The 26,154-nt window shown below is 37.5% G+C and overlaps 1 protein-coding gene across 3 annotated transcripts in view; it reads left to right on the forward strand.

Moving 5' to 3' along the window:
- The window catches only part of GABRA3 (gamma-aminobutyric acid type A receptor subunit alpha3), a 386,726-nt gene that overhangs the window by 336,625 nt on the left and 23,947 nt on the right, over window positions 1-26,154 (forward strand). For all 3 annotated transcript variants that reach the window (XM_078065249.1, XM_078065248.1, XM_078065247.1), the window contains one exon: window positions 5,459-5,611. In XM_078065249.1, coding sequence (XP_077921375.1) covers window positions 5,459-5,611 — 153 coding nt within the window. The remainder of the gene's footprint in view (window positions 1-5,458; window positions 5,612-26,154) is intronic.

The following is a 26,154-nucleotide window of genomic DNA, read 5'->3' on the forward strand; positions in this document are numbered from 1 at the left end:
CATCAAAAACTAATGATGTATTGTATGGTGACTAACATAACATAATAAAATTAAAAAAAAAAGGCATATCTATAGATTCTAATATGATTCAAGAAAAAATGAAGTCATTACATAACAATTTAAAGTAAAAGGAAGGTCTAAAGTTGGGGAACTTAATGCCAGCAAAGAATGGTTTGATAATTTTAAAAAGAGTTTTGGCTTTAAAAATGTCAAAATAACAGGAAAAACAGCTTTTGCCAACCAAGAGGCAGCTGAGTTCCCAGACACCATTAAAAAATCACTAAGGAAAAAAGATATCTGTCTGAGCAGGTTTCTAATGCAGATGAAAGTGCCCTATGCTGGGAAAAAAATGCTACAAAAGACATTTATTTAGTAAGGAAGAGAAGCGAATACCGGGACTTAAGGAAAGGAAGGACACACTAACTCTACTGTTTTGTGTAAATGTAGTTAGGTTAATGATCAGGACTGCTCTTATCTATAAAGCTACTAACCCTCCAACCTTGAAGGGAAAAGATAAACACCAGCTGCCAGTATTTTTGTTGTACAACAAGAAGGCCTGGACAATGCAAACACTTTTTCTGGATTGGTTCCATCAGTGCTTTGTCCCTGAAGTCAGGAAGTACCTTGTTAGTAAGGGATTGCCCTTTAAAGTTCTTTTGATATTGGGCAATGCACCTGGCCACCCAGAAACCCGTAAGTTCAACACCAAAAATATTGAAGTGGTCTACTTGTCCCCAAACACAACACCTCTAATTCAGCCTCTGCATCAGGAGATCACAAGGACCTTTAAGTCTCATTGTACATGGCACTCTATGTAAAAGATCATCAACCCTATGCAGGAGAACCCCAATATAGAGAACAACATGAAAATCTGGAAGGATTATAACACTGAAGATGCCATCGTTGTTACAGAACAAGCCATGAAAGCCATCAAGTCTGAAACAATGAATTCCTGCTGGAGAAAACTGTGTCCAGATGTTGTGCCTGACTTCACATGATTTATGACAGAACTAAAGAAATAATGAAAGAGATTGTGATATGGGAAAAAAAAAGTGGGGATTGAAAGTTTTCAAGATATCGATCTTGGAGAAATTCAAGAGCTAATAGACACCACATCTGAGGAATTAACAGAAGACAACTTGATGGAGATGAGTGCTTCTGAAGCAGTGCCAGACAATGAGGAAGAAGATTTAGAAGTAGTGCCAGAAAACAAATTGACATTAGACAACATGTAAGAAGGATTCCAATTATTCAAGACTGCTTTTGACATTTTTTATGACATGGACCCTTCTATGATATGGGCACTGAAATTAAAGCAAATGGTGGAAGAAGGATTGGTACCATATAGGAACATTTTTGGAGAAATGAGAAAAACAAATCAGACAGACATTACAATGTATTTCTGTAAAGTTACTCTGAGTGTGCCTGCCTCTCCTACCTCCCCTTCCATCTCCTCCACTACTTCTATCTCTGCCACCCCTGAGACAGCAAGACCAATTCCTCCTTCTCCTCCTCCGCCTACTAAACCAGAAGACAAGGAGGATGAAGACCTTTACAATGATTCAATTCCACTTAATGAATAGTAAATAATCATCATGGCATACAGTTAATAAACTTATTATCTGTTGTGTGTTTTTGTCCTCATGTGAATATCTTTTGTTTTTTTTTTCTAATAACTGTACAGCAGGAATTGTATGAGACATTTTTGTGTCATCATCATCACATAAATATTCATTATGAAGAACATCATGTGTAAGACTTGTATGGAAGTGGATAGCTGATCCTTACATAGGCATAAAGTGAGTGGTATTTAATATAAAATTAATAATGTGTTAGTTTTCTGTTTTTTTTTTCATTGCCTATATATACTTTATTTTTTTTTCTTTTTTTTATTATTATGTTATGTTAGTCACCATACAATACATCATTAGTTTTTGATGTGGTGATCCTTGATCCATTGTTTTCGTATAACACCCAGTGCTCCATGCAGTACGTGCCCTCCTTAATACCCATCACCGGGCTAACCAATCCCCCTCCCCCCCCTCCCCTCTAAAACCCTGTTTGTTTCTCAGAGTCCATAGTCTCTCATGGTTCATCTCTCCCTCCAATTCCCCCCCCCTTATTTTTCCCTTCCTTCTCCTAATGTCCTCCATGCTATTCCTTATGTTCCACAAATAAGTGAAACCATATGATAATTGACTTTCTCTGCTTGACTTATTTCACTTAGCATAATCTCCTCTAGTCCCATCCATGTTGATGTAAAAGTTGGGTTTTCTGTTTTATAACTTTGCTTTCAAAGAATTACATTACCATACAGTAATTCTCTCCTCTAATTGGAGACAATGCATATCAGCCTATCATCACAGGCAAGTGTTTTTTTTTAAGTAACAATGTTTCCAATACCATATTATGAATATGACTGTAATACTGTATGCCATAAAAATTTTATGACAATTCATTCATGAGTATATGGGCTAAGTCACCATGAAGCAATTATATTGATTATACTAGGCTACCATAAAGCAATCATATTGCTGCTTCTTTGATATCAATGTATGAATTGTTATACTTGTAAATAAATATTAATTCCTTTTTCACATATTTTCATTTTTGATGTGTAGTGTCAGTAGCATGTATAGCATTTATAGTATTTTGTATCATGTAAGACAGTATTGATGTAGGCTCTAACATATGGTTTGTCTTATAAGTAGATGAGGTAAACTTACACTATCAATAAATACAGTACTATAAATGTATTTTCTCTTCCTTATGATTTTCTTAACATTTTATTTTCCTAACTTTATTGTAAGAATACAGTATATGATACTTATAACGTACAAAATATGTGTTAATCCACTGTTATTGGTAAGGCTTCTGGTCAACAGTAGGTTATTAGTAGTTAAGTTTTGGGGGAGTCAGAAGTTATAGGCAGATTTTCCATTATGTGGGGCTTTAGTGCCACTAACCCCAGCATTGTTTAAGAGTCAATTGTAATTTTCTTTAATTCTAAGTCTTTATTTGATTTTGGTGTCAGGGCAATGCTAGCCTTCTAAAATGAGTTTGGAAGCATTTTCTCCTTTTCAGTTTTTTGGAAGAGTTTAAAGGAGGACTGGCATTTATTCTTCTTTAAATGTTTGGTTACCCATGAAGCCATTTTGTCCTGGGCTTTTCTTTGTTGGGAGGTGCTAATTACTGATTATATCTCCTCGCACTATATTGATCCATTTAGATTTTCTATTCATGATTCAGTGATCTATGCTCCACTGTTCAGCAGGGCCACAGGGGGCCTCTGTTGTATGGGGGACGAGCTACTTGCAGCAGTTGGGTGCCACACTGTTTTGAAACACAGGTTAACCCTAGCATGCTCTACAGCTTGGGGGCAGGGATACTCAGGTATTACAATGGGCCTGTTTCAACTCATGGAAGTCACCATTTTGGTGGTTGGAGTGCCATGACCCCCCATCTCCCTCTCAGCCGTACAGCCAGAGGTTTTGACCCATGGAGGTCTCCATTTTGGTAGTTGGGGGTCACCATGACCCCCAGGCAAGACAGCCAGGGTGTTTTAGATCTGGGGAGGTCACCATTTTGGTGGGTGAGGGCACCAGGACACCAAGGGGTATGATCCTTTTGTCTAGACTACAACCATTGGGTAAGGCCTCTGCTGGAGTTGTGCTATTGGTCCAAATTCTGCTGTTGGGCAGTACCTCTGCCTGTACTTATCTGTTAGCCAGAGCTACAGGCTGCTTTGAGAGGTTGGGTTTCCTGTACAGGTGGGGACAGACTGCTGGCTAAACTCTGATCAGGCGAGTTTGCTAGCAGGGACCTGGTATCACTGCCAAGATCCAAGCACAGGTGGCTGGAAGTTTCACCACTCCCCCTTCTTTGTTCCTAGTTGACCCCAAATGGTCTAGCCGTGTTGATTCTCCCAGTATTCCCCATGAGACAAGGCAGAAGTAGGCCTCTGGAGGAATGCTCTGGAATGCTGGGGGAAACTGTGTATCTGCCTTAGGCTCTCCTTTTCCCACTAGAGAAACCATAGACCCAGAGGAACCCTCTAGGTGCTACATTGGCTGGCCTGGGGGAGGGAAGTAGGTGGTGCAGTAAAGCCACTTCTCTGACCTTTCTAATGTGGCTTCTCTTGGATTTTGTGCTCAAAGAAGGTGTTTTAGTTTTAATCCCTGGTTCTGGGATTTTCACAAAAGTATTATTGTCTGTAAATAGTTGCTAATCCATATATTTGTGATGGGATACCAGAGCCAGGGATGTCCTATTTCACCATCTGCTCATCTTAGGCATGCTCTTTGCTTCTTTGGAAATGAGATAGGAAGAAAGAAATTGAAAGAGAGAAGCCTAGAAAAGAAGATGGAAAAAAATATATTCAGTTATTTAAAACGAATGCTTGATTTGATAAGTTTTTGAAAAGTCCACTTGCTTTGTCTTTCAGATCTACAAAATATAACTAATTTATGAATATTTATCATATATTTTATATATTAAATATTCCACATGATCATATATCTCCCTGTGTGTATCTGTCTTCTTTTTATACAAACATTAGTCATAGGGGATTAAGGACCATCCTACTCCAGTATGACCTCATCTTAACTAATTATACTTGCAACAACCTTTTTTCTAAAGAAGGTTACATTCTGAAGTACTCAGAGTTAGGACTTCACCATATCTTTCTGGGAGACACAATTCAACCTATAACAAGTAGGAAGCCTAGGCAGAAGATATATTTTTTAATTTTTTTATTTATTTGAGAGAGAGAGAGGGAGAGAGGAAGGGCAGAGACAAAACACTCAAAGTTGTTTGGCATATAGTAAGAGCTCAATAAGTGTTCACTCTTGTTTTGGAGTGGGGTGATATAGGCCAGCCCACATTCTGCTATATGAACTTTTGGTTCTAACTCTAAGTCCATTCAAACAGCAGAGCATTGTGGTTAAAAAGCATAAACTGTGGAACTAACCCATATGGTCTTGAATTCAGGCTCCACTGCTTAGTAGCTGGATAGCCTTATATAATTGCTCAATTTCTCTTTGCCTCAGTTTACTGGACCATAAAATGAGGATAACAATAGTATCTACTTTATAACCTTGTTATAAACATTAAGTATTTTAAGATGTTAAATGTTAAAGTGCTAGAAGAGTGCCAGTCACATAGCAAATGCTGTAGAAGAGACTGTTATTTATTTTTATTTAAGACACTGATTTATTTGAATGAATCTGTGTCAGAATTGCTCTGAGCAAGCTGTGTTGGTACAGTGTTGGCATATATTTTTGCATAAAAATGCACTACTTCATGATTATTAAAGAGATCTGGTTATGTGAACTTGGAAGGTGCTGGAATGTCTTGTTTTGAGTATAAGGTTAAAGAACTTGGTGAACTGAATTGGGGCCCACCTTGATTTAACAATGTTTACTCAGCTATATATTGCCTAATTTTACTCTCTTTCCAGGAGAATATGTCGTCATGACAACCCACTTCCATCTCAAGCGAAAAATTGGCTATTTTGTGATCCAGACCTACTTGCCATGTATCATGACTGTCATTCTGTCACAAGTGTCTTTCTGGCTCAACAGAGAGTCTGTCCCTGCCCGTACGGTCTTTGGTGAGTGTTGTTTTACGGAGAATGGGCAGATGAAGGCATTGGCAAAGTTTTATGATGGACCGTCAGAGTAGGGATAAGGAAAGTGGATGGGAGCAATGCCTGGGCCCAGCATTAGTAACTGAGTCATCAGATCCTGGTGTTTCAAGCAACTGAATTCTTTAAAAAAAAAAGTGGGAATAGAAGAGTGTTGGAGTAGTAAGGTTACTAAAATGCTTCCTCTCTCAGTCAGGTTTGCTTCAGGAACTGGGGAGGGACTGAGCCTTCGGTGAAAAGGAGGAAATTAGTGGGCAGAGCTGGAGAAGGTGACAAGTGGGAAACTAAGTTGACAACAGAGAAGTGGATTGGGGGCTTTTTACGATCCTTTTTTTTTTTTTTTTGTATAAGCATCTGACATTGCTATTTCTCCTCTAGCTTTTTTGAAAGTACAAATTATCAGTAAAGGCTACACAAAGTTTGAAGGATTTTTCAATAGTACCTACAATCAGGGAAATTTTCTTTAATAGAAAGTTACTGGTGTCTAAAAAGAGATTTGTACATCATTAGCATTTTTTCCTGGGAGACTTAAAACATATAGAATATTTTCTGCCTGTTTCCCCCACTGTAAAAATTTTTACAAGAAAAGTACTCTTTTTAGTCTACTAAACTGCCTCCATGGCAGTGGTGTCTGTGAGGCATACACATGGATATGCTGAGTACCCACACAGAAGGCCAATATTTCCTACCAATATCCTGAAGCTATGCTGTGTAGTTAAATAGTAAATGGTGTTTTTTAAGAAGAAGCAGCATTTTAGGTCAGGTAGAAGAGACCACAGCATAGAGAACAAGAGTAACCTGTAAAGAGGGAAAAAAGAAAAAAAAAAACTAGAAGGGTGTGATATCATGGAAGTCAAGAGGAGAGTGTTTCAAGAAGCAGGGAATAATCATTTGGTGTAAATTCTGTGTTTTTAGGTAAGATGCAGATAAAAACTGTTGAGTATGGTGATATGCTTGGTTGTTAGTGATCTTGAACAGTTCTAGTGAAGTAGAGGGAACAGAATCTATGTAGGAGTCAACAATATTTAGAAATATAACAAACTACATACTCTGAAAAGTCTTCTACAAACTCCTAGAAAAGATAAAACATAGAAAACATTCTTTTTAAATATCTGAGCTGATAAATTAAAGGAAATACTCAGGGGCCCAAATGGAAGAGGGAACTAAAAATTAGAGTTAATCACATGAACTGATACTGTTATAGGTGGAAAATGGACTACTAGTTTTGGTAAATAAGATTTTGAGTTTTAAGGTTACATAAGAAAGGCTTTGAGCCTGAGTGAAGTTTAGGATTAGAAAGAACTAGGGCTGTGGTAGACTAAATAATGGCCCCCAAATATATCCATGTCCTAATCTCTGGAACCTGTGAATGTTACCCTATATGGCAAAAGGAACGTTGCAGATGTGCACTCTCTTAAGGATCTTGAGATGGAGAGATTATCCTGGATTATCTGGTTGGGCCCTAAATATAATCACAAGTGTCCTTATAAGAGGGAGGCAGAAAGATATTTGACTACAGAGCAAAAGGCAGTGTGATGAAGGAAGCTGGAGAGATTTGAAGATGCTATACTGTTGGCTTTGAACGAGGAGGAAGGGACCCATAAAACTGCCAGACTTCTGGCCTTCAAGAGTGTAAGAAAAAATATTTGTGTTGTTTTAAGTCACTAAACTTGTGGTAATTTTTTACATAAACCATAGGAAATGAATACAAGGATTCATCCCATAAATCCAATACCATTGAAGGGTTATGCCCTAGAAAGAGCACTAAAAAAATACAGTAATCAGTGCAGGGAGACAATAAGGAATAATATCTGTTTTGGCCTGGGCTCTGTGTAAAATATAGGATTCATTAAGAATTTATTTTTTAATTTAAACTTGGCCTCACTTGAGTTTAGAGTTCATAGTTACACTTACTGCATCGATGTAAGAACCTCCAACATAAAACGTTAATTTAAAAAGTGATTGCAGAATTTTTATAAAAGAACAAAGAGCCAAGAATAGCCAATATCCTCCTAAATAAGAACAAAGTGGGGGGGTGCCTGGGTGGCTCAGTCAGTTAAGGGTCTGACTCTTGATTTTGGCTCAGGGTCGTGAGATAGAGCCCCGTGTTGGGCTCCACACTCAACAGGGAGTCTGCTGGAGATTCTCTCCCCCTCCCCCCCTTATGTGCACTCTCTTGCTCTAAAATAAATAAGTAAATCTTTTTTAAAAAGAACGAAGTGAAGAGACTTGCCCCACAAGATGTCAAAAATAATTAAAAAGCTATAGAAATTAAGAGTGTGTTATAGGCATAAGGGAAAGAAAAACACTATAGAGAAAGTAAAAGTAGACCCACATATATGACAACTTGATTTATGACAGAGATGGCATTGCAGAGAATTAATTTGAGACTGATCATAGGCTTAAATATAGAAGCTAAAAATGTCATGCTCTTAGAACTAAATATAGGACAATGTCTTTGTAACCTTTGGAAGATGGAAATTTCTTAGTATACAAAAAATTAAGTGAAGAATAAAAAAATAAATTTGACTTAATCAAAATTAAAAATTACCACTCCTCAAAGAATAACATTAAGAGAATTAAAAAGCAAGCCATAGACTGTAAGAATATATTTTATATATATACAGATCAACAAGGCATCTGTTTGAAAAATATAAAGAGATCCTTAAATTCAATGATAAAAATACAAAGAATCTAATTTTAAAAATTGGAAAAATACATGAATAGACATTTACTGAGAATATATGTAAATGCCCCATAAGAACATGAAAAGATATTTAGCATCATTTTATATCAGGAAAATACAAATTAAAACTACATGGAGACATCACTTTATAAACACTAGAATGGCTAAAATGAAAAAGACTGACAATTCCAAATATTTGTGAGGTTGAGGAGCAATTGGAATTCCCATACACTGCTGGTGAGGATTTAAAATGGTACAACCACTTAGGAAAAAACAGTTTGGCTATTTCTTAGAAAGTTAATACATTTATCCAAAAATCTAGGTATTTCACTTCATACCCAAGTGAAATGAAAATATATATAAAAGGCTTATACATATATAAAAGACTTATACAAGAATGGTCATAATAGCTTTATTCATAAAATCCCAAATTGGAAAATATCCAGATGTATATCAACAAGTGAATGGGTGTTTATATTGTGGCATGTTCAATCAGATATTCATACAGTGCATTGACAACTATTGAGTCACATAACAGTATAAGTGAATCTCAAAAATTATGTCAAACTAAGAAGCCAGACCCAAAATAGTACATAATATATGATTTCATTTATAGGAAATTCTAAGACAGGCAAAACGAAGCTACAGTGTTAGAAACCAAAGCAGTGCTTTCCTCTGGGGTGATGGATTGACTGAAAATGGGTACAAGGGCACTTGGGCATTTGTTGGTTTGGTAGAATATTCTATATCTTCATTGGGATAGTAGTTATACAACTGTGTACATTTGCCCAAGCAATTTGAAATGTACAACCAAACTATTTTTTTATTGTATATAATTTATAACCCAATTAAAAAATACCTACTAAAACTCCAGATATTGCTATGATGAACATGTTTAAGTAGGTGAAACTAACATGATAATTCTATCATATAGACAGTGTATTTATGTAGAGAAAAAGAGCACATGAGAGAGCAAGCACACTGGAAATTCTAAAACTTGAATATATAGATAAAAACTCAGTGGTTTAGATACAATTGAAGGAAAAACCCATGAACTGAAAGAAAATAGTTAGAATGAGGCCCAGAAAGACAAAAATGTGTAAAATGCAGAAGAGAAACTATATATGATTTATTGAAAAGGTCTAACACAGAAGTAATTGGAATCCTAGAAGAAAACTGAGAGAATGCTATAGAAGCAATTTTTGAAGAAACAGTGGCTGATTCCTGTCCAAGCCTGATAAAGGACAAAAAGGCACAATTACAAAAAGCTCTATGAACCCAATTCAGATAAATTAAAAGACAAGACAGAGACACATTAGAGTGAAATTTTTGGAAACAAATAAAAAACAAAAAGAAGAATCTTTAAATTATCCTAGAAAAAAAGTGCATTGTCTTTAAAGTAATAATAGACTACCCTGACTTCAACAGAAACAATAAAGACCCTTTCAGACAAAAAAATAAAACTAAAAATTCATTTTCATCAAACCCTCACTGAAGGGAGTTCTTCAAGCAAAAGGAAAATTATCCCAGAAGGAAGGATTAAGATGCATTTTAAAAGTGAAAATAATAAATATATGGGGTATGTTAAATGACTATTGAATGTATAAAATAATAACAGTAGCTTACTGGGCATACAATATATTTAGAGTAAAAGACTAGACCATAATGTAGTGTATATAAGTTGAGATGGAGATAAAATGTTCTAAGGACTTTCATTATCAGGGAAATGTGTAAAGGTACCAATTAATATTTAATTTTCATAAGTCAAAGGTTCATGCTGACTGAAACTCATACATCTAATGGGAATGTTAAATGGTATAGAAAACTGGCAGTCTCCTATAGTTAAACATATGCTTATAATATAATCATGTAGTTCCATCCCTAGGTTTACTGAGAAAAATGAAAACATATGCTCATACAAAGACTTACATGTAAATCTTCCCAGCAGCTTTATTCATAATAGTTGAACATTGGAAATAGTCCAGATGTCCATTAATAGGTGAATGGATAAACAAATTATGTTATATCAATGCAGTGGAATGCTACTCTGAAATTTACACGAATAAACTGAAGATAGATGCAACAACATGAATGAGCCTAAAGAATACTATGCTGAGTGAGGAAAGCCAAACACTAATGAGTAAATACTATATGATATGTATGAAACTCTAGGGGAAAAAAGATCTAACCATACTGAAAGAAACCAGAGGAGTGGTTACCTGGGACCAAGGAGGGAATGGAATGGTCACAAAGGAATCTTTGGGTTGATGGAAGTATTCTATAGACAATACCTATTAGAAAGGGTGAAGAGGGGTATTACCAGATGGTAGAAATCTCACAGAAGCACAGATTACCATAAGACTATGGTAGTGTAATGGTCGAAGGAATACTAGAGGTCAAGGAAAATATGTACCTCTATCTCTTGAGTTCTTGATTCTGAATGATCAACCATGTTTGAGAACAGAAACTAGTACACTCAGTATGAGCATCAGATTTTAGTTAAGATTGAAAGATGTGCATTTGAAGAAGAGGTTGAGAATATATGTGAATCTGCTGGTCATAGAGCAGCAGAGTTGGAGAGTTAGAAGAGTTTGGGAGAAAGGGGTTGTAAGAAGAAATGGGTGACTGGGTCATATTCAGTAATGTACTTTTTGGAACAGGATTAAGCCTGACTGATAGTGAATTAACAAAAAGCTTTCCCTTTGTGGTGGCACCTTAGTTCACCAGGTACATGAAGTATGATTAATTCTAATTGTCTCTTAGGGAAAATGAGTGCTCATTTTGAAGGCTGTGGTGTGAAATGTTTTGATTTTTGTATCCCTAGGACCTAACTCTGTATGGCACAGAATAGACAGTTGTTAATATTGGAGAAAAGAGAATAAGAACTAATATAATGATAACAGTATAGTTACTCTAAGAAAAGTGCATTCTTCACTCTGATGGGAACACATGTATTGCAGTGTTACATGGGTTGCAGGCTGGGCAGAGCAGTTTCACTCATCACACATGTACTAGAGGCTTACTCTGTGCCAGGTATTATATTCTGGGTTGAGGGGATAGAGATAGATTACTCATGATCCCTATTCTCAAGCAGCTCCTGCTTTGGTAGTACAGACAGACATGTGTTATCAAAGAAGTGTCCTTAGACTTTTAGAAGTGCTCAAAGGAAGCGAGTTTGGGGCAGTCACAAAATACTTTCTAAAAAAGTCTTGAGAAAAGTACAAAGTACTGGGTGGTAGGACTGCATCCCTTAAAATGCCAAACCTCATGGTCAATCCATAAAGTGTAAATTCTTGATTGAGGGTCCTACCAGATGACTGGCTAAGAGCTCTTCACAAAATGACTGTTCTAATTAAGCTCTAGAGGCTAGAATTCTAAAAAAATTCTACTGAGTTATGATATAGAAACACTTAGGTTGCTGGAGAGTTCTTTCCATTCATCCACTGGCACACTGTTATGACTGTGACAGGATAGACAATTGCATTTGTTAATAACCATAAATGAGGTAGCTTGTTTCTCCCATGAATCACTCCTGAGAGGATTACTGAGCCTTGGGTTCAGTCCCAAAACTTCCCAGGCTACAAATTCAGATAGTTTGTTAATAGGTACTAGCTAAGTGGCTGATTCCTGACAAGGCTTAAAATTTGATTTGCTAATCAGCTTTGACAACTATATAGTTTCTACAAAGGTGCTTCCTTAGGATCTTTCTGTTGAAATTCTACTGACTATTCCAGTCTGAATTTTCATTTACATAGCAAATGTATAAGTAAGGAACATGAGGGACCAAGATATTAAAGAAACCTAAGAGGCTACAGCACACACAGCTGACTCTCTGGGTAGAGTTAAGAGGCCCTTTCTCCTTTTCTTTTTTTAATATTTGTATTTAAATTGAATTTCATTAACATATACTGTATTATTAGTTTCAGAGGTAGATTTCACTGATTCATCAGTTGCATACAACACCCAGTGCTCATTACTTCAAGTACCCTCTTTTTTTTTTACATTTTTAAAATTTTATTATGTTATGTTAATCACCATACATTACATCATAAGTTTTTGATGTAGGGTTCCATGATTCATTGTTCCCATATAACACCCAGTGCTCCATTCAGTACATGCCCTCTTTAATACCCATCACCAGGCTAACCCATCCCCCCACCCCCCCTCCCCTCTAGAACCCTCAGTTTATTTCTCAGAGTCCATAGTCTCTCATGGTTCGTCTCCCCATCCGATTTCCCCTCCCTTCATTTTTTGCTTCGTACTATCTTTTTTTTTTTTAACATATAATGTATTATTCGTTTCAGAGGTACAGGTCTGTGATTCAACAGTCTTACACAATTCACAGCGCTCACCATAGCACATACCCTCCCCAATGACTATCACCCATCCACCCCATGCCTGCCACCCCCCACCACTCCAGCAACCCTCAGTTTGTTTCCTGAGATTAAGAATTCCTCATATCAGTGAGATCATATTATACATGTCTCCTCTGATTGACTTATTTCGCTCAGCATAATACCCTCCACTTCCACCCACATCGTTACAAATGGCAAGATTTCATTCCTTTTGATGGCTGCATAACATTCCATTGTATATATATACCACATCTTCTTTATCCATTCATCTGTTGATGGACACCTTGGCTCTTCCCATACTTTGGCTATTGTGGACATTCCTGCTATAAACATCGGGGTGCACGTACCCCTTTGGATCCCTACATTTGTATCTTTGGGGTAAATACCCAGTAGTGCAATTGCTGGGTCGTAGGGTAGCTCTATTTTCAACTTTTTGAGGAGCCTCCATACTGTTTTCCAGAGTGGCGGCAACAGCTTGCATTCCCACCAACAGTGTAGGAAGGTTCCCTTTTCTCCGCATCCCTGCCAACATCTGTCGTTTCCTGACTTGTTAATTTTAGCCATTCTGACTGGTGTGAGGTGGTATCTCATTGAGGTTTTGATTTAGATTTCTCTGATGCTGAGCACTGTTGAGCACTTTTTCATGTGTCTGTTGGCCATTTGGATGTCTTTTTTGGAAAAATGTCTGTTCATGTCTTCTGCCCATTTCTTGATTGGATTATTTGTTCTTTGGGAGTTGAGTTTGATAAGTTCTTCATAGATTTTGGATACTAGCCCTTTATCTGATATGTCATTTGCAAATATCTTCTCCCATTCTGTCAGTTGTCTTTCGGTTTTGTTGAGTAGTTCCTTTGCTGTGCAAAAACTTTTTATCTTGATGAAGTCCCAATAGTTCATTTTTGCCCTTGCTTCCCTTGCCTTTGGCAATGGGTTTCCAGGAAGAAGTGGCTGCAGCTGAGGTCGAAGAGGTTGCTGCCTGTGTTCTCCTCTAGGATGTTGATGGACTCCTGTCTCACATTTAGGTCTTTCAACCATTTTGAGTCTGTTTTTGTATGTGGTGTAAGGAAATGGTCCAGTTTCATTGTTCTGCATGTGGCTGTCCAATTTTCCCCACACCATTGGTTGAAGAGACTGTCTTTTTTCCATTGGACATTCTTTCCTGCTTTGTTGAAGATTAGTTGACCATAGAGTTGAGGGTCCATTTCTGGGCTCTCTATTCTGTTCCATTGATCTAGGTGTCTGTTTCTGTGCCAGTACCATACTGTCTTGATGATGACAGCTTTGTAATAGAGCTTGAAGTCCGGAATTGTGATGCCTCCAGCTTTGCTTTTCTTTTTCAACATTCCTCTGGCTATTCAAGGTCTTTTCTGGTTCCATACAAATTTTAGGATTATTTGTTCCATTTCTTTGAAAAAAGTGGATGGTATTTTCATGGAGATTGCATTGAATGTGTGGATTGCTCTAGATAGCATTGACATCTTCACAATATTTGTTCTTCCAATCCATGAGCATGGAACGTTTTTCCATTTCTTTGTGTCTTCCTCAATTTCTTTCATGAGTATTTTATAGTTTTCTGAGTACAGATCCTTTGCCTCTTTGGTTAGATTTATTCCTAGGTATCTTATGGTTTTGGGTGCAATTGTAAATGGGATCGACTCCTTAATTTCCCTTTCTTCCGTCTTGTTGTTGGTGCATAGGAATGCCACTGATTTCTGTGCATTGATTTTATATCCTGCCACTTTACTGAATTCCTGTATGAGTTCTGGGAGTTTTGGGGTGGAGTCTTTTGGGTTTTCCACATAAAGTATCATATCATCTGCAAACAGTGAGAGTTTGACTTCTTTGCCGATTTGGATGCCTTTTATTTCTTTTTGTTGTCTGATTGCTATGGCTAGGACTTTTAGTACTATGTTGAATAGTCATGGTGTTAGTGGACATCCCTGCCGTGTTCCTGACCTTAGAGGGAAAGGTCTCAGTTTTTCCCCATTGAGAATGATATTTGCTGTGGGTTTTTCAGAGATGGCTTTTAAGATATTGAGGTATGTACCCTCTATTCCTATACTCTGAAGAGTTTTGATCAAGAAAGGATGCTGTACTTTCTCAAATGCTTTTTCTGCATCTATTGAGAGGATCATATGGTTCTTGTTCTTTCTTTTATTAATGTAGTGTATCACATTGATTGATTTGTGGATGTTGAACCAACCTTGCAGCCCAGGGATAAATCCCACTTGGTCGTGGTGAATAATCCTTTTAATGTACTGTTGGATCCTATTGGCTGGTATTTTGGTGAGAATTTTTGCATCCATGTTCATCAAGGATATTGGTCTGTAATTCTCCTTTTTGATGGGGTCTTTGTCTGGTTTGGGGATCAAGGTAATGGTGGCCTCATAAAACGAGTTTGGAAGTTTTCCTTCCATTTCTATTTTTTGGAACAGTTTCAGAAGAATAGGTATTAATTCTTCTTGAAATGTTTGGTAGAATTCCCCTGGGAAGCCATCTGGCCCTGGGCTTTTGTTTGTTGGGAGATTTTTGATTACTGCTTTAATTTCCTTAGTGGTTATAGGTCTGTTCAGGTTTTCTATTTCTTCCTGGTTCAGTTTCAGTAGTTGATACATCTCTAGGAATGCATCCATTTCTTCCAAATTATCTAATTTGCTGGCATATAGTTGCTCATAATATGTTCTTATAATTGATTGTATTTCTTTGGGGTTGGTTGTGATCTCTCCTCTTTCATTCATGATTTTATTTGGGTCCTTTCTCTTTTCTTTTTAATAAGTCTGGCCAGGGGTTTATCAATCTTATTAATTCTTTCAAAGCACCAGCTCCTAGTTCCGTTGATCTGTTCTACTGTTCTTTTGATTTCTATTTCATCAATTTCTGCTCGATCTTCATTATTTCTCTTCTCCTGCTGGGTTTAGGCTCTATTTGCTGTTCTTTCTCCAGCTCCTTTAGGTATAGGGTTAGTTTGTGTATTTGAGGCTTTTCTTGTTTCTTGAGAAAAGCTTGTATTGCTATATACTTTCCTCTTAGGACTGCCTTTGCTGCATCCCAAAGATTTTGAAATGTTGTGTTTTCATTTTCATTTGTTTCCATGAATTTTCTTAATTCTTCTTTAATTTCCTGGTTGACCCATTCATTCTTTAGTAGGATGCTCTTTAGCCTCCATATATTTGAGTTCTTTCTGACTTTCCTCTTGTGATTGAGTTCTAGTTTCAAAGCATTGTGGTCTGAAAATATGCAGGGAATGACCCCAATCTTTTGGTACTGGTTGAGACCTGATTTGTGACCTAGGATGTGATCTATTCTGGAGAATGTTCCATGGGCACTAGAGAAGAATGTGTATTCTGTTGCTTTGGGATGGAATGTTCTGAATATATCTGTGAAGTCCATTTGGTCCAGTGTGACATTTAAAGTCTTTATTTCCTTGTTGATCTTTTGTTTAGATGATCTGTCCATTTCAGTGAGGGGGGTGTTAAAATCCACCACTATTACTGTAGTGTTGTTGATGTGTTTCTTTGCTTTTGTTATTAATTGGCTTATATGATTGGCTGCTCCCATGTTAGGGGCATAGATATTTACAATTGTTAGATCTTCTTGTTGGATAGACCCTTTAAGTGTGATATAGTGTCCTTCCTCATCTCTTATAGTCTTTGGTTTAAAATCTAATTTGTCTGATATAAGGATTGCCACCCCAGCTTTCTTCTGGTGTCCATTAGCATGGTAAATGATTTTCCACCCCCTCACTTTCAACCTGGAGGTGTTCTTTGGGTCTAAACTGAGTCTCTTGCAGACAGCATATCAATGGCTCTTGTTTTCTTATCCAATCTGATAGCCTGTGTCTTTTGATTGGGGCATTTAGCCCATTTACATTCAGGGTAACTATTGAAAGATATGAATTCAGTGCCATTGTATTGCCTGTAAGGTGACTGTTACTGTATATTGTCTCTGTTCCTTTCTGGTCTATGTTACTTTGAGGCTCTCTCTTTGCTTAGAGGACCCCTTTCAATATTTCTTGTAGGGCTGCTTCTGTGTTTGCAAATTCCTTTAGTTTTTGTTTGTCCTGGAAGCTTTTTATCTCTCCTTCTATTTTCAATGACAGCCTAGCTGGATATAGTATTCTTGGCTGCATATTTTTCTCATTTAGTGCTCTGAATATATCATGCCAGTCCTTTCTGGGCTGCCAGGTCTCTGTGGATACATCTGTTGCCAGTCTAATGTTTCTACCATTGTAGGTTACAGATCTGTTCTCCTGAGCTGCTTTCAGGATTTTCTCTTTGTCTCTGAGACTTGTACAGTTTACTATTAGATGTTGAGGTGTTGACCGATTTTTATTGATTTTGAGGGGGTTCTCTGTGCCTCCTGGATTTTGATGTCTGTTTCCTTCCCCAAATTTGGGAAGTTCTCAGCTATAATTTACTCCAACATACCTTCTGCCCCTCTTTCTCTTTCCTCTTCTTCTGGGTTCCCAATTATTCTAATATTGTTTCATCTTATGGTATCACTTATCTCTCGAATTCTGCCCTTGTGATACAGTAGTTGTTTATCTCTCTTTTTCTCAGCTTCTTTATTTTCCATCATTTGGTCTTCTGTATCACGAATTCTCTCTTCTGCCTCATTTATCCTAGCAGTTAAAGCCTGCATTTTTGATTGCACCTCATTAATAGCCTTTTCGATTTCGACTTGGTTAGATTTTAGTTCTTTTATTTCTCCAGAAAGGGTTTCTCTAATATCTTCCATGCTTTTTTCAAGCCCAACTAGTATCCTTAAAATCGTCATTCTGAATTCTAGTTCCGACATCCTACTAATGTCCGTATTGATTAGGTCCCTGGCAGTTGGTAATGCCTCTTGTTCTTTTTTTTTTTTTTGAGGTGATTTTTTCCATCTTGTCATTTTGTCCAGAGGAGAATAGATGAATGAGAGAACAAAATGCTAACAGGGTAACAATTACCCCAGAGAAATATACACTAAACAAATCAGAAGAGACCTGAAACCAGGAGAAAGGAAAGGGAAAGAAAGAAAAAAGAAAAAAAGAAAAAGAAAAAGATAAAAAAAGAATATGCTCAAATATGATCAGGCTGGTGTATAGATCAGTGCCACACACTAGATTTTGGGCGTATTTTGGTCTGTTAGAAGAAAGTGTCTCCCAAAATGTTGAAGAAAGAAAAACATATATGTACAAAAATAAGGGTAAATATGATGAAGGGATGGAATATGACTGTAAAGATGAAAATTATAAAAGATTTTATAAAAGTAATTGATAAGAAGTTGGTTGAAAAAAGAAAGAAGAGAAATTTTTTTAGAAAAAGGGAGAGAATGTGATCAGGCAGGAGACTAGAACAAAGCCATACACTAGAGATTTAGGGTCTATTTTGGTCTGTTAGAAGAAACTGTATCCCAAAATTTTAAAGAGAGAACAACTTATATATATACCAAAATAGGGTTAACTACTATGAAGGGATAGAATATGACCCTAAAAATGAAAAATAAAAAAGATTTTTAAAAAAGAATTGATAAGATGTTGGTTGAAAAACGGAAAAAGAAAAATTAAAAAAAAAAGAAAAAAAAGAAAATTAAAAAAATTAACTTTGAAAGACTAAAGAATCAGGGGGGAAAAAAGCCATGAATTGTGTGTGCTGTATTCCCCTAGTGCTGGCGTTCTGCCATTCTCATTGATCGGTAAACTTGGTCTTGGCTTGCTATCCTTGCTGATCTTTTCGGGGAGGCACCTGTTGCCGTGGTTTTCAAATGTTTTTGCCAAGGCAGAATTGCCCCGCCCTTGCTGGGGCCGGCTAAGTAATCTGCTCGGGTTTGCTCTCCATAGCTTTTGTTCCCTGCATGCTTTCCGTACAGCTTCGGAGGATGAGAGTGAAAATGGCGGCCTCCCAGTCTCCGCCCCAGAGGAGCCGAGAACTCATGGCCCCACTCCTCAGTGCACCCCCAGAGAAAAGCAGTCAATCACTCCCGTCTCCCCGGTCTCCAGCCGCACTCCACGCTCATCCAGCCTGTGACCAGGCATTTCTATCTCTGGCACCTGACCCCATTTGGAGTCTCCAAACCCAGCAGATTACTGTGGTGCGCTCCCATGCCGCTCCTCCCAGGGGAGGAAGGGGAGTCTCCCCAGATCTGCTGCTTGTTGGGTCCCTGCTGTAAGAGCAGTGGCCCGACTATGCCAAGGATCAGTTTATGGCAACCCCGAGCTGAGAGCCCACTCCTCAGCTCCGTCTCTGCAGCCAGCTTCCCTCCTCTGATACCTGTGAGCTCTGCCACACTCAGGCACCCCCGGTCTTTCTGTGACCCCGAGGGTTCCGAGACCACACTGTCCCAGTGAGGGCTTCATCCCCCGCTTAGCCACTGGAGCGACGTCCCTCAGTGGAGCAGACTTCTAAAAATTCCGATTTTATGCTCCACTGCTCTATCACTTGCCAGTAGTGGCTGACGGAGGCCCCTCCCCCGCCATCTATCTTCCTGAATATCGCCTCGGATTCACTTCTCCGCACATCCTACCTTCCAGAAAGTGGTCGCTTTTCTGTTCAGAGAGTTGCTACTGTTCTTTTCTTCCATCTCCTGTTGAGTTTGTAGGTGTTCAGAATGGTTTGATCCCTATCTAGCTGAATTCCTGGGACCAGATGAAATTTAGGTCTCCTACTCCTCCGCCATCTTGCTCCTCCCCCTCAAGTACCCTCTTTAATGCCCATCACCCAGTTACCCCATCTTCCCACCCACGTCCCCTCCAGCAACCCTTAGTTTGTTTCCTATAGTTAAGAGTCTCTTATGGTTTGCCTCCCTCTCTGTTTTCCTCTTCTTTTATTTTCCCTTCCCTTCCTCTATGTTCATGTGTTTTGTTTCTTAAATTCTACATATGAGTGAAATCATATGGTATTTTTCTTTCTCTGGCTGACTTACCTTGCTTAGCAATATACCCTCTAGTTCCTTCCATGTCATTACAAATGGCAAGATTTCATTCTTTTGGATAGCTGAGTAATATTCCATTGTGTGTGTGTGTGTGCGCGCACGCGCGTGTGTGTGCACGCACCACATCTTCCTTATCCATTCATCTGTCCATGGACATCTGGGTTTTTTCATAGTTTGGCTATTATGGACATTGCTGCTATAAACGGGGCATGTGCCCCTTCGAATCATTATGTTTGCTTCTTTTGGATAAATACTTAGCAGTGCAATTGCTGGGTTGTAGGGTAGCTCTATTTTTAGCTTTTTGAGGAACCTCCATACTGTTTTCCAGAGTGTCTGCACCAGTTTGCATTTCTACCAACAGTGTAAGAGGGCTCCCCTTTCTCTACATCCTTGCCAACGTTTGTTGTTTTGAGTTGTTAATTTTAGCCATTCTGACCAGTGTGAGGTAGTATCTTATGGTTTTGATTTGTATTTCCCTGATGCCAAGTGATGCTGAGCGTTTCTTCATGTGTCTGTTGGCCATTTGTATGTCTTCTTTGGAAAATATCTGTTCATTTCTTCTGCCCATTTCTCGACTGGATTATTTGTTTTTTGGGTGTTGAGTTTGATAAGTTCTTTGTAGATTTTGGATGCTAATCCTTTATCTGATAGGACATTTGCAAATATCTTCTCCCATTCCATAGGTTGACTTTTGGTTTTGTTGACTGTTTCCTTTGATGTGCAAAAGCTTTTTTATCCTCACAAAGTCCCCATAGTTCATTTTTGGTTTTGTTTCTCTTTGTTTTATAGATGTATTAGTAAGAGGTTGCTGTGGCTGAGGTCAAAGAGGTTGCTGCCTGCCTCTCCTCTAGCATTTTGATGGATACCTGTCTCATGTTTAGGCCTTTCATCCATTTGAGTTTATTTTTGCATATTGTGTAAGAAAGTGGTCCAGTTTCATTCTTAGACATGTTGCTGTCCAATTTTCCCAATACAATTTGTTGAAGAGACTGTCTTTTCCATTTGGCATTCTTTCCTGCTTTGTCAAAGATTAGTTGACCATAGAGTTGAGGGCCCATTTCTGGGTTCTCTATTCTCTTCCATTGATCTATATGTCTGCTTTTGTGCCAATACCATACTGTCTTGATGACTACATCTTTGGAATACAGCTTGAAGTCAGGAATTGTGATGCCTCCAGCTTTGCTTTTCTTTTTCAAGATTGCTTTGGGTAGTCAGGGTCTTTTCTGTCCATACAAATTTTAGGATTATCCAGCTCTGTGAAAAATGTTGATGGTATTTTGATAGGGATTGCTTTGAATGTGTAGATTGCTTTGTGTAGCATAGACATTTTAACAATATTTTTTGTTCCAATCCATTAGCTTGGAATGTTTTTCCATTTCTTTGTGTCTTCCTCCATTTCTTTCATAAGTGTTCTATAGTTTTCAGAGTACAGATCCTTTACCTCCTTGGTTAGGTTTATTCCTAGGTATCTTATAGTTGTTGGTGCAATTGTAAACCGGATTGATTCCTTGATTTATCTTTCTTCTGCCTCATGTTAGTGTATAGAAATACACCTGACTTCTGTGTATTGATTTTATATCCTGCAACTTTGCTGAAGTCCTGTATCAGTATTAGCAATTTTTTGGTGGAGTCTTGGGTTTTCTACATAGAGTATCATGTTGTCTGTGAAGAACAAAAGTTTCACTTCTTCTTTGCCGATTTGGAAGTCTTTAATTTCTTTTTGTGGTCTGATTGCCCAGGCTAGGACTTCCAGTACTATGTTGAACAACAGTGGTGAGATTGGACATTCCTATATGTTCCTGACCTTAGGGGAAAAGCTCTCAGTTTTTCCCCATTGAGGATGATATTCACTGTAGGTTTTTTGTATATGACTTTTATGATAGTGAGGTATGTTCCCTCTATCCCTACACTGTGGAGAGTTTTAATCAAGAAAGGATGCTATATTTTGTCAAATGCTTTTTCTGCATCTATTGAGAGGATCATATCGTTCTTGTCCTTTCTTTTTTTAATGTGGTGTATCACATTGATTGATTTGTGGATGTTGGACCATGCTTGCAGTCCAGGAATAAATCCTACTCAGTCATGGTGAATAATCCTCTTAATGTACTGTTGGATCCTATTAGCTAGTGTCTTGGTGAGAATTTTTGCATCCATCTTCATCAAGGATATTGGTCTGTAATTTTCCTTTTTGATGGGGTCTTATCTGGTTTTGTGATCAAGGTAATGCCAGCCTCATAGAATGAGTTTGGAAGTTTTTGTTCCATTTCTATTTTTTGAAACAGTTTCAGAGAATAGGTATTAGTTCTTCTTTAAATGTTTGGTAGAATTCTGCTGGGAAGCCATCCAGCCCTGGACTCTTGTTTGTTGGGAGATCTTTGATTACTGTTTCAATTTCTTTGCTGGTTATGTGTCTGTTCAGATTTTCTATTTCTTCCTGTTTCAGTTTTGGTCGTTTATATGTTTCTAGGAATGCATCCATTTCTTCCCAATTGCCTAATTTGTTGGTATATAATTCTTCATAATATTCTCTTATAATTGTATTTCTTTGATGTTGATTTTATCTCTCCTGTTTCATTCATGATTTTATTAATTTGGGTCCTTCCTCTTTTCTTTTTGATAAGTCTGTCTAGGGGTTTATCAATCCTATTAATTCTTTCAAAGAACCAGCTCCTAGTTTTGTTAATCTGTTCTACTGTTTTGTTTTGTTTTTTATTTCTATATCATTGATTTCTACTCTGTTCTTTATTATTTCCCTTTTCCTACTGGATTTAGGCTTTATTTGCTGTTCTTTTTCCAGCTCCTTTAGCTATAAGGCTAGGTTGTGTATTTGAGACTTTTACTATTTCTTGAGAAAGGCCTGTATTGCTATATATGTCCCTCTTAGGACTGCCTTTGCTGCATCCCAAAGGTTCTGAACTGTCATGTTTTCATTTTCATTTGCTTCCATGTATTTTTTAAAATTCTTCTCATGGCACCTGGGTTGCTCAGTCAGTTAAGCATCTGCCTTTGGCTCAGGTCCCCCTGCTTGTGCTTACTCTCTCTCTGTCAAATAAATAAATAAAATCTTTAAAAATAAATAAATAAATTCTTCTTTAATTTCCTAGCTGACTCATTCATTCTTTGGTAGGATGTTCACTAACCTCCATGTATTTTCAGTCTTTCCAAATTTTTTCTTGTAGTTGACTTCACGTTTTAAAGCACTGTGGTCTGAAAATATGCATGGAATAATCTCAATCATTTTTGTACTGGTTGAGACCTGATTTGTGACCCAGTATGTGATCTATTCTGGAGACTGTTCCATGTGCACTAGAGAAGAATGTGTATTCTGCTGCTTTGGGATGAAATGATCTGACTATATCTGTTAAGTCCTTCTGGTCCAGTGTGTCATTCAAAGCCCTTGTTTCCTTGTTGATCTTCTGTTTAGATGATCTGTCCATTGATGTCAGTAGGGTGTTAAAGTGCCCTGCTATTATTGTATTATTATCAATGTGTTTCTTTTTGTTATTAATTGGTTTATATATTTGCTCCCGTGTTAGGGGCATAAATATTTACAATTGTTTGATCTTCTTGTTGGATAGACACTTTAATTATGATATAATGTTCTTCTTTTATTACAATCTTTGGTTTAAATTCTAGTTTGTCTGATATAAGGATGGCTACTCCAGCTTTCTTTTGATGTCCATTTGCACGATAAATTGTTCTCCACCCCTTCACTTTCAATCTGGTGGTGTCTTTGGGTCTAAAATGTATTTCTTGTAAGCAGAATATCCATGGGTCTTGTTTTTTTTTATTTTTTTTATCCATTTTGATACCCTATATCTTTTGATTGGAGCATTTAGTCCATTTACATTCAGAATATTTATGGAAAGATATGAAGTTAGTGCCATTGTATTACCTGTAAGGTCGCTGTTCCTGTAGATTGTCTCTGTTCCTTTCTGGTCTTTGTTATGTTTGGGCTCTCTCTTCGCTGATAGGATCCCCTTTAATATTTCTTGTGGGGCTGGTTTAGTGTTCACTAATTCCTTTCGTTTTTGTTTGTCCTGGAAAGTCTTTATCTCTTCTTATATTCTGAATGCCAGTTTTGCTGGATACAATATTTTTGGCTGCATATTTTTCCCATTTAGCATGTCAAATATATCATGCCAGTCCTTTCTGGCCTGCAAGATCTCTATGGACAGGTCTGCTGTCAGCTTTATGTGTCTACCCTTGTAGGTTAAGGATCTCTTGTCCCAAGCTACTTTCAGGATTTTCTCTTTTTCTTTGAAATTTGGAAGTTTCATTATTATATGTGGTGTGTTTTTATTGATTTTGAGGGGGGATTCTTTGTGCCTCCTCACTTGAATGTCTGCTTCATCCCCCAGACTAGGGAAGCTCTCAGCTATAATTTATTCAAATAAAACTTCTGTCCCTTTCTTCTGCTCTTCATCTTCTAGGACCCTTATTACCTGGATATTATTTCACTTTATGGAATTGCTGAGTTCTCAGAGTCTCCCTTCATGATCCGGTTGTTGTCTTTCTTCTTTTCAGCTTCTTTATTTTCCATCATTTTGTCTTTTATATTGATGACACTCTCTTCTACCTCATTTATCCTTGCTGTTAAAGCCTCAATTTATGACGTATCTCAGTAATAGCATTTTTAATTTTGACCCCATTAGATTTTAGTTCTTTTATTTCTATAACAAGGGATTCTCTAGTATCTTCTATGCATTTTCCAAGCCTAGCTACTATCTTTATAATCATTATTTTAAATTCTAGTTAAAGACATATTACTTATATCCCTTTTGATTAAACCCCTGGCAGTATTACCTCCTGTTTTTTTTTTTGGGGGGGGGTGAATTTCTCTGTCTAATCATTGTGTCCAGGAAAGAAAGAAGGATAGAAAAAAAAAAAAGAAAGAAAAGAAACCAGCAAAAACAGCAATATCGACAACAGCGACAGTGACAACAACAACAACAAAACCTTCAGGAAGTGCTTCTGGTGTATGCTGTGTACAGTCTGCTATTGTGTTTTGCCTGCTCTTTCCCACTGGTCCTTCCTCTACAGAGTTCCTACTTGCTTGTAGTGGGGAGTGTTTGTACCTTTATGAAGGTGTGCTTTGATTTGCTTGTCAAGATAAGCCTCACATGTGCCACATTCTCTCCCTCCAACTGTGTAGATTGTTTCCTTAATCCTCAGATCATCTTCCTCATTGTTTAAAGTAGTTGAATTTTGGTCTAGTTGTATTTGAAGGGCAAGGCAATTTCATGGTCCCCCTACTGCTCCACCAGCTTAACTCCACCACTCTGCTTGCTTTTCTATATAATCTGTCTCACCACATTAGGACTATTTTCCATGCCCTACTTGACCCAGACCTACATTCCCCATACTCTTGAGCATGCCAACACTTAGAAAGAGGGTCTGACTACTCCCTCTTCCTGAAGTCTGGATGTCTTTGGATACAACATTGTCAAAATTCTAAGGTATAGAGACTGTAGGAAATATTCATAGATGGGGAGAATGGAGGCACAGAGAGATGAAGTAAATTAACCAAGATACAAAGCAAGTAAGTGGCAGAGCTCAGGACTTCTAATTTCTAGTGTAGATATTTGAGGCTAGAATACTATTGCTAACAATCATAAGATTATTATTATTATTATGTTGTTTAAAATGTGTTTATAATTATACCACTATAATTAATTATATAATTATGATAATATTGTTAACAACAGTAGAAATAAGAATAATGTTAATTATAGAAGCTACTATTTCTTGAGTGTTTACTCTGTGCCATATATTGTGCTATGGGCTTTATAAACATCATCTCACTGGATCCCCCAACGAATTTCTGAGTCTGGTATAATCACACATTTTACACATAATAAAATAGGCTTAGTGGGGTAAATCACCTTGTTCTAGGTATATTACTAGTAAGTAGAATTGACAGAATTTCAGTCAATTTTCAATCTGATTATAAAGCTCATATTGTTCACCACAACATTGTATAGCTCAGATGTATATCTAAAATACAAACAGATTAGAAAAAATAATTTTAATAAATTATAAGTGAATAAAGGGAAGTCTTAAATTTAGGTTAATAACACCACCAAGAAAAAAGAATTGATCTAAAAGCAAGCTGTGGTTTGACAAAAACTCACAAGAAATAGATATTGGAATAACTTTGGTTGTCCACAAAGCTCAATAGGACCTGTACTGTGATGCAGCTAAAGTATCATCTTCTACAATGGTTTGTTGCAGGATTAGAATAGTGTCCACAGTAAGGGAAGTGAAAATCTTGAGTCTTGGGCTCAGGTTCAGGGCTGTTCAGAAGAGAACTACCAGAATGGGGAAGGAAAAGAAACAAGAGAAAGAAGTGGCCATGTCAATTCTGGAGATTAACAGATTCATGAGGAATCATGTCCACCCTCTCCAACTCTCTGAAGGCCTGTCCTGGAAAGGAGGGAGCAGGCTTTTCTTTCCTGTGTTGCCAGAGAAAGAACACTGAGATTAGTCAGTGGGCTAGGAGTTGTTAGAGTAAGGCAGGTTTCAGTTCAGAAGGTAAGATTTTCTAATTAAAAACT

Source organism: Halichoerus grypus, chromosome X, assembly GCF_964656455.1.
Source record: "Halichoerus grypus chromosome X, mHalGry1.hap1.1, whole genome shotgun sequence".
Lineage (NCBI taxonomy): Eukaryota > Metazoa > Chordata > Mammalia > Carnivora > Phocidae > Halichoerus > Halichoerus grypus.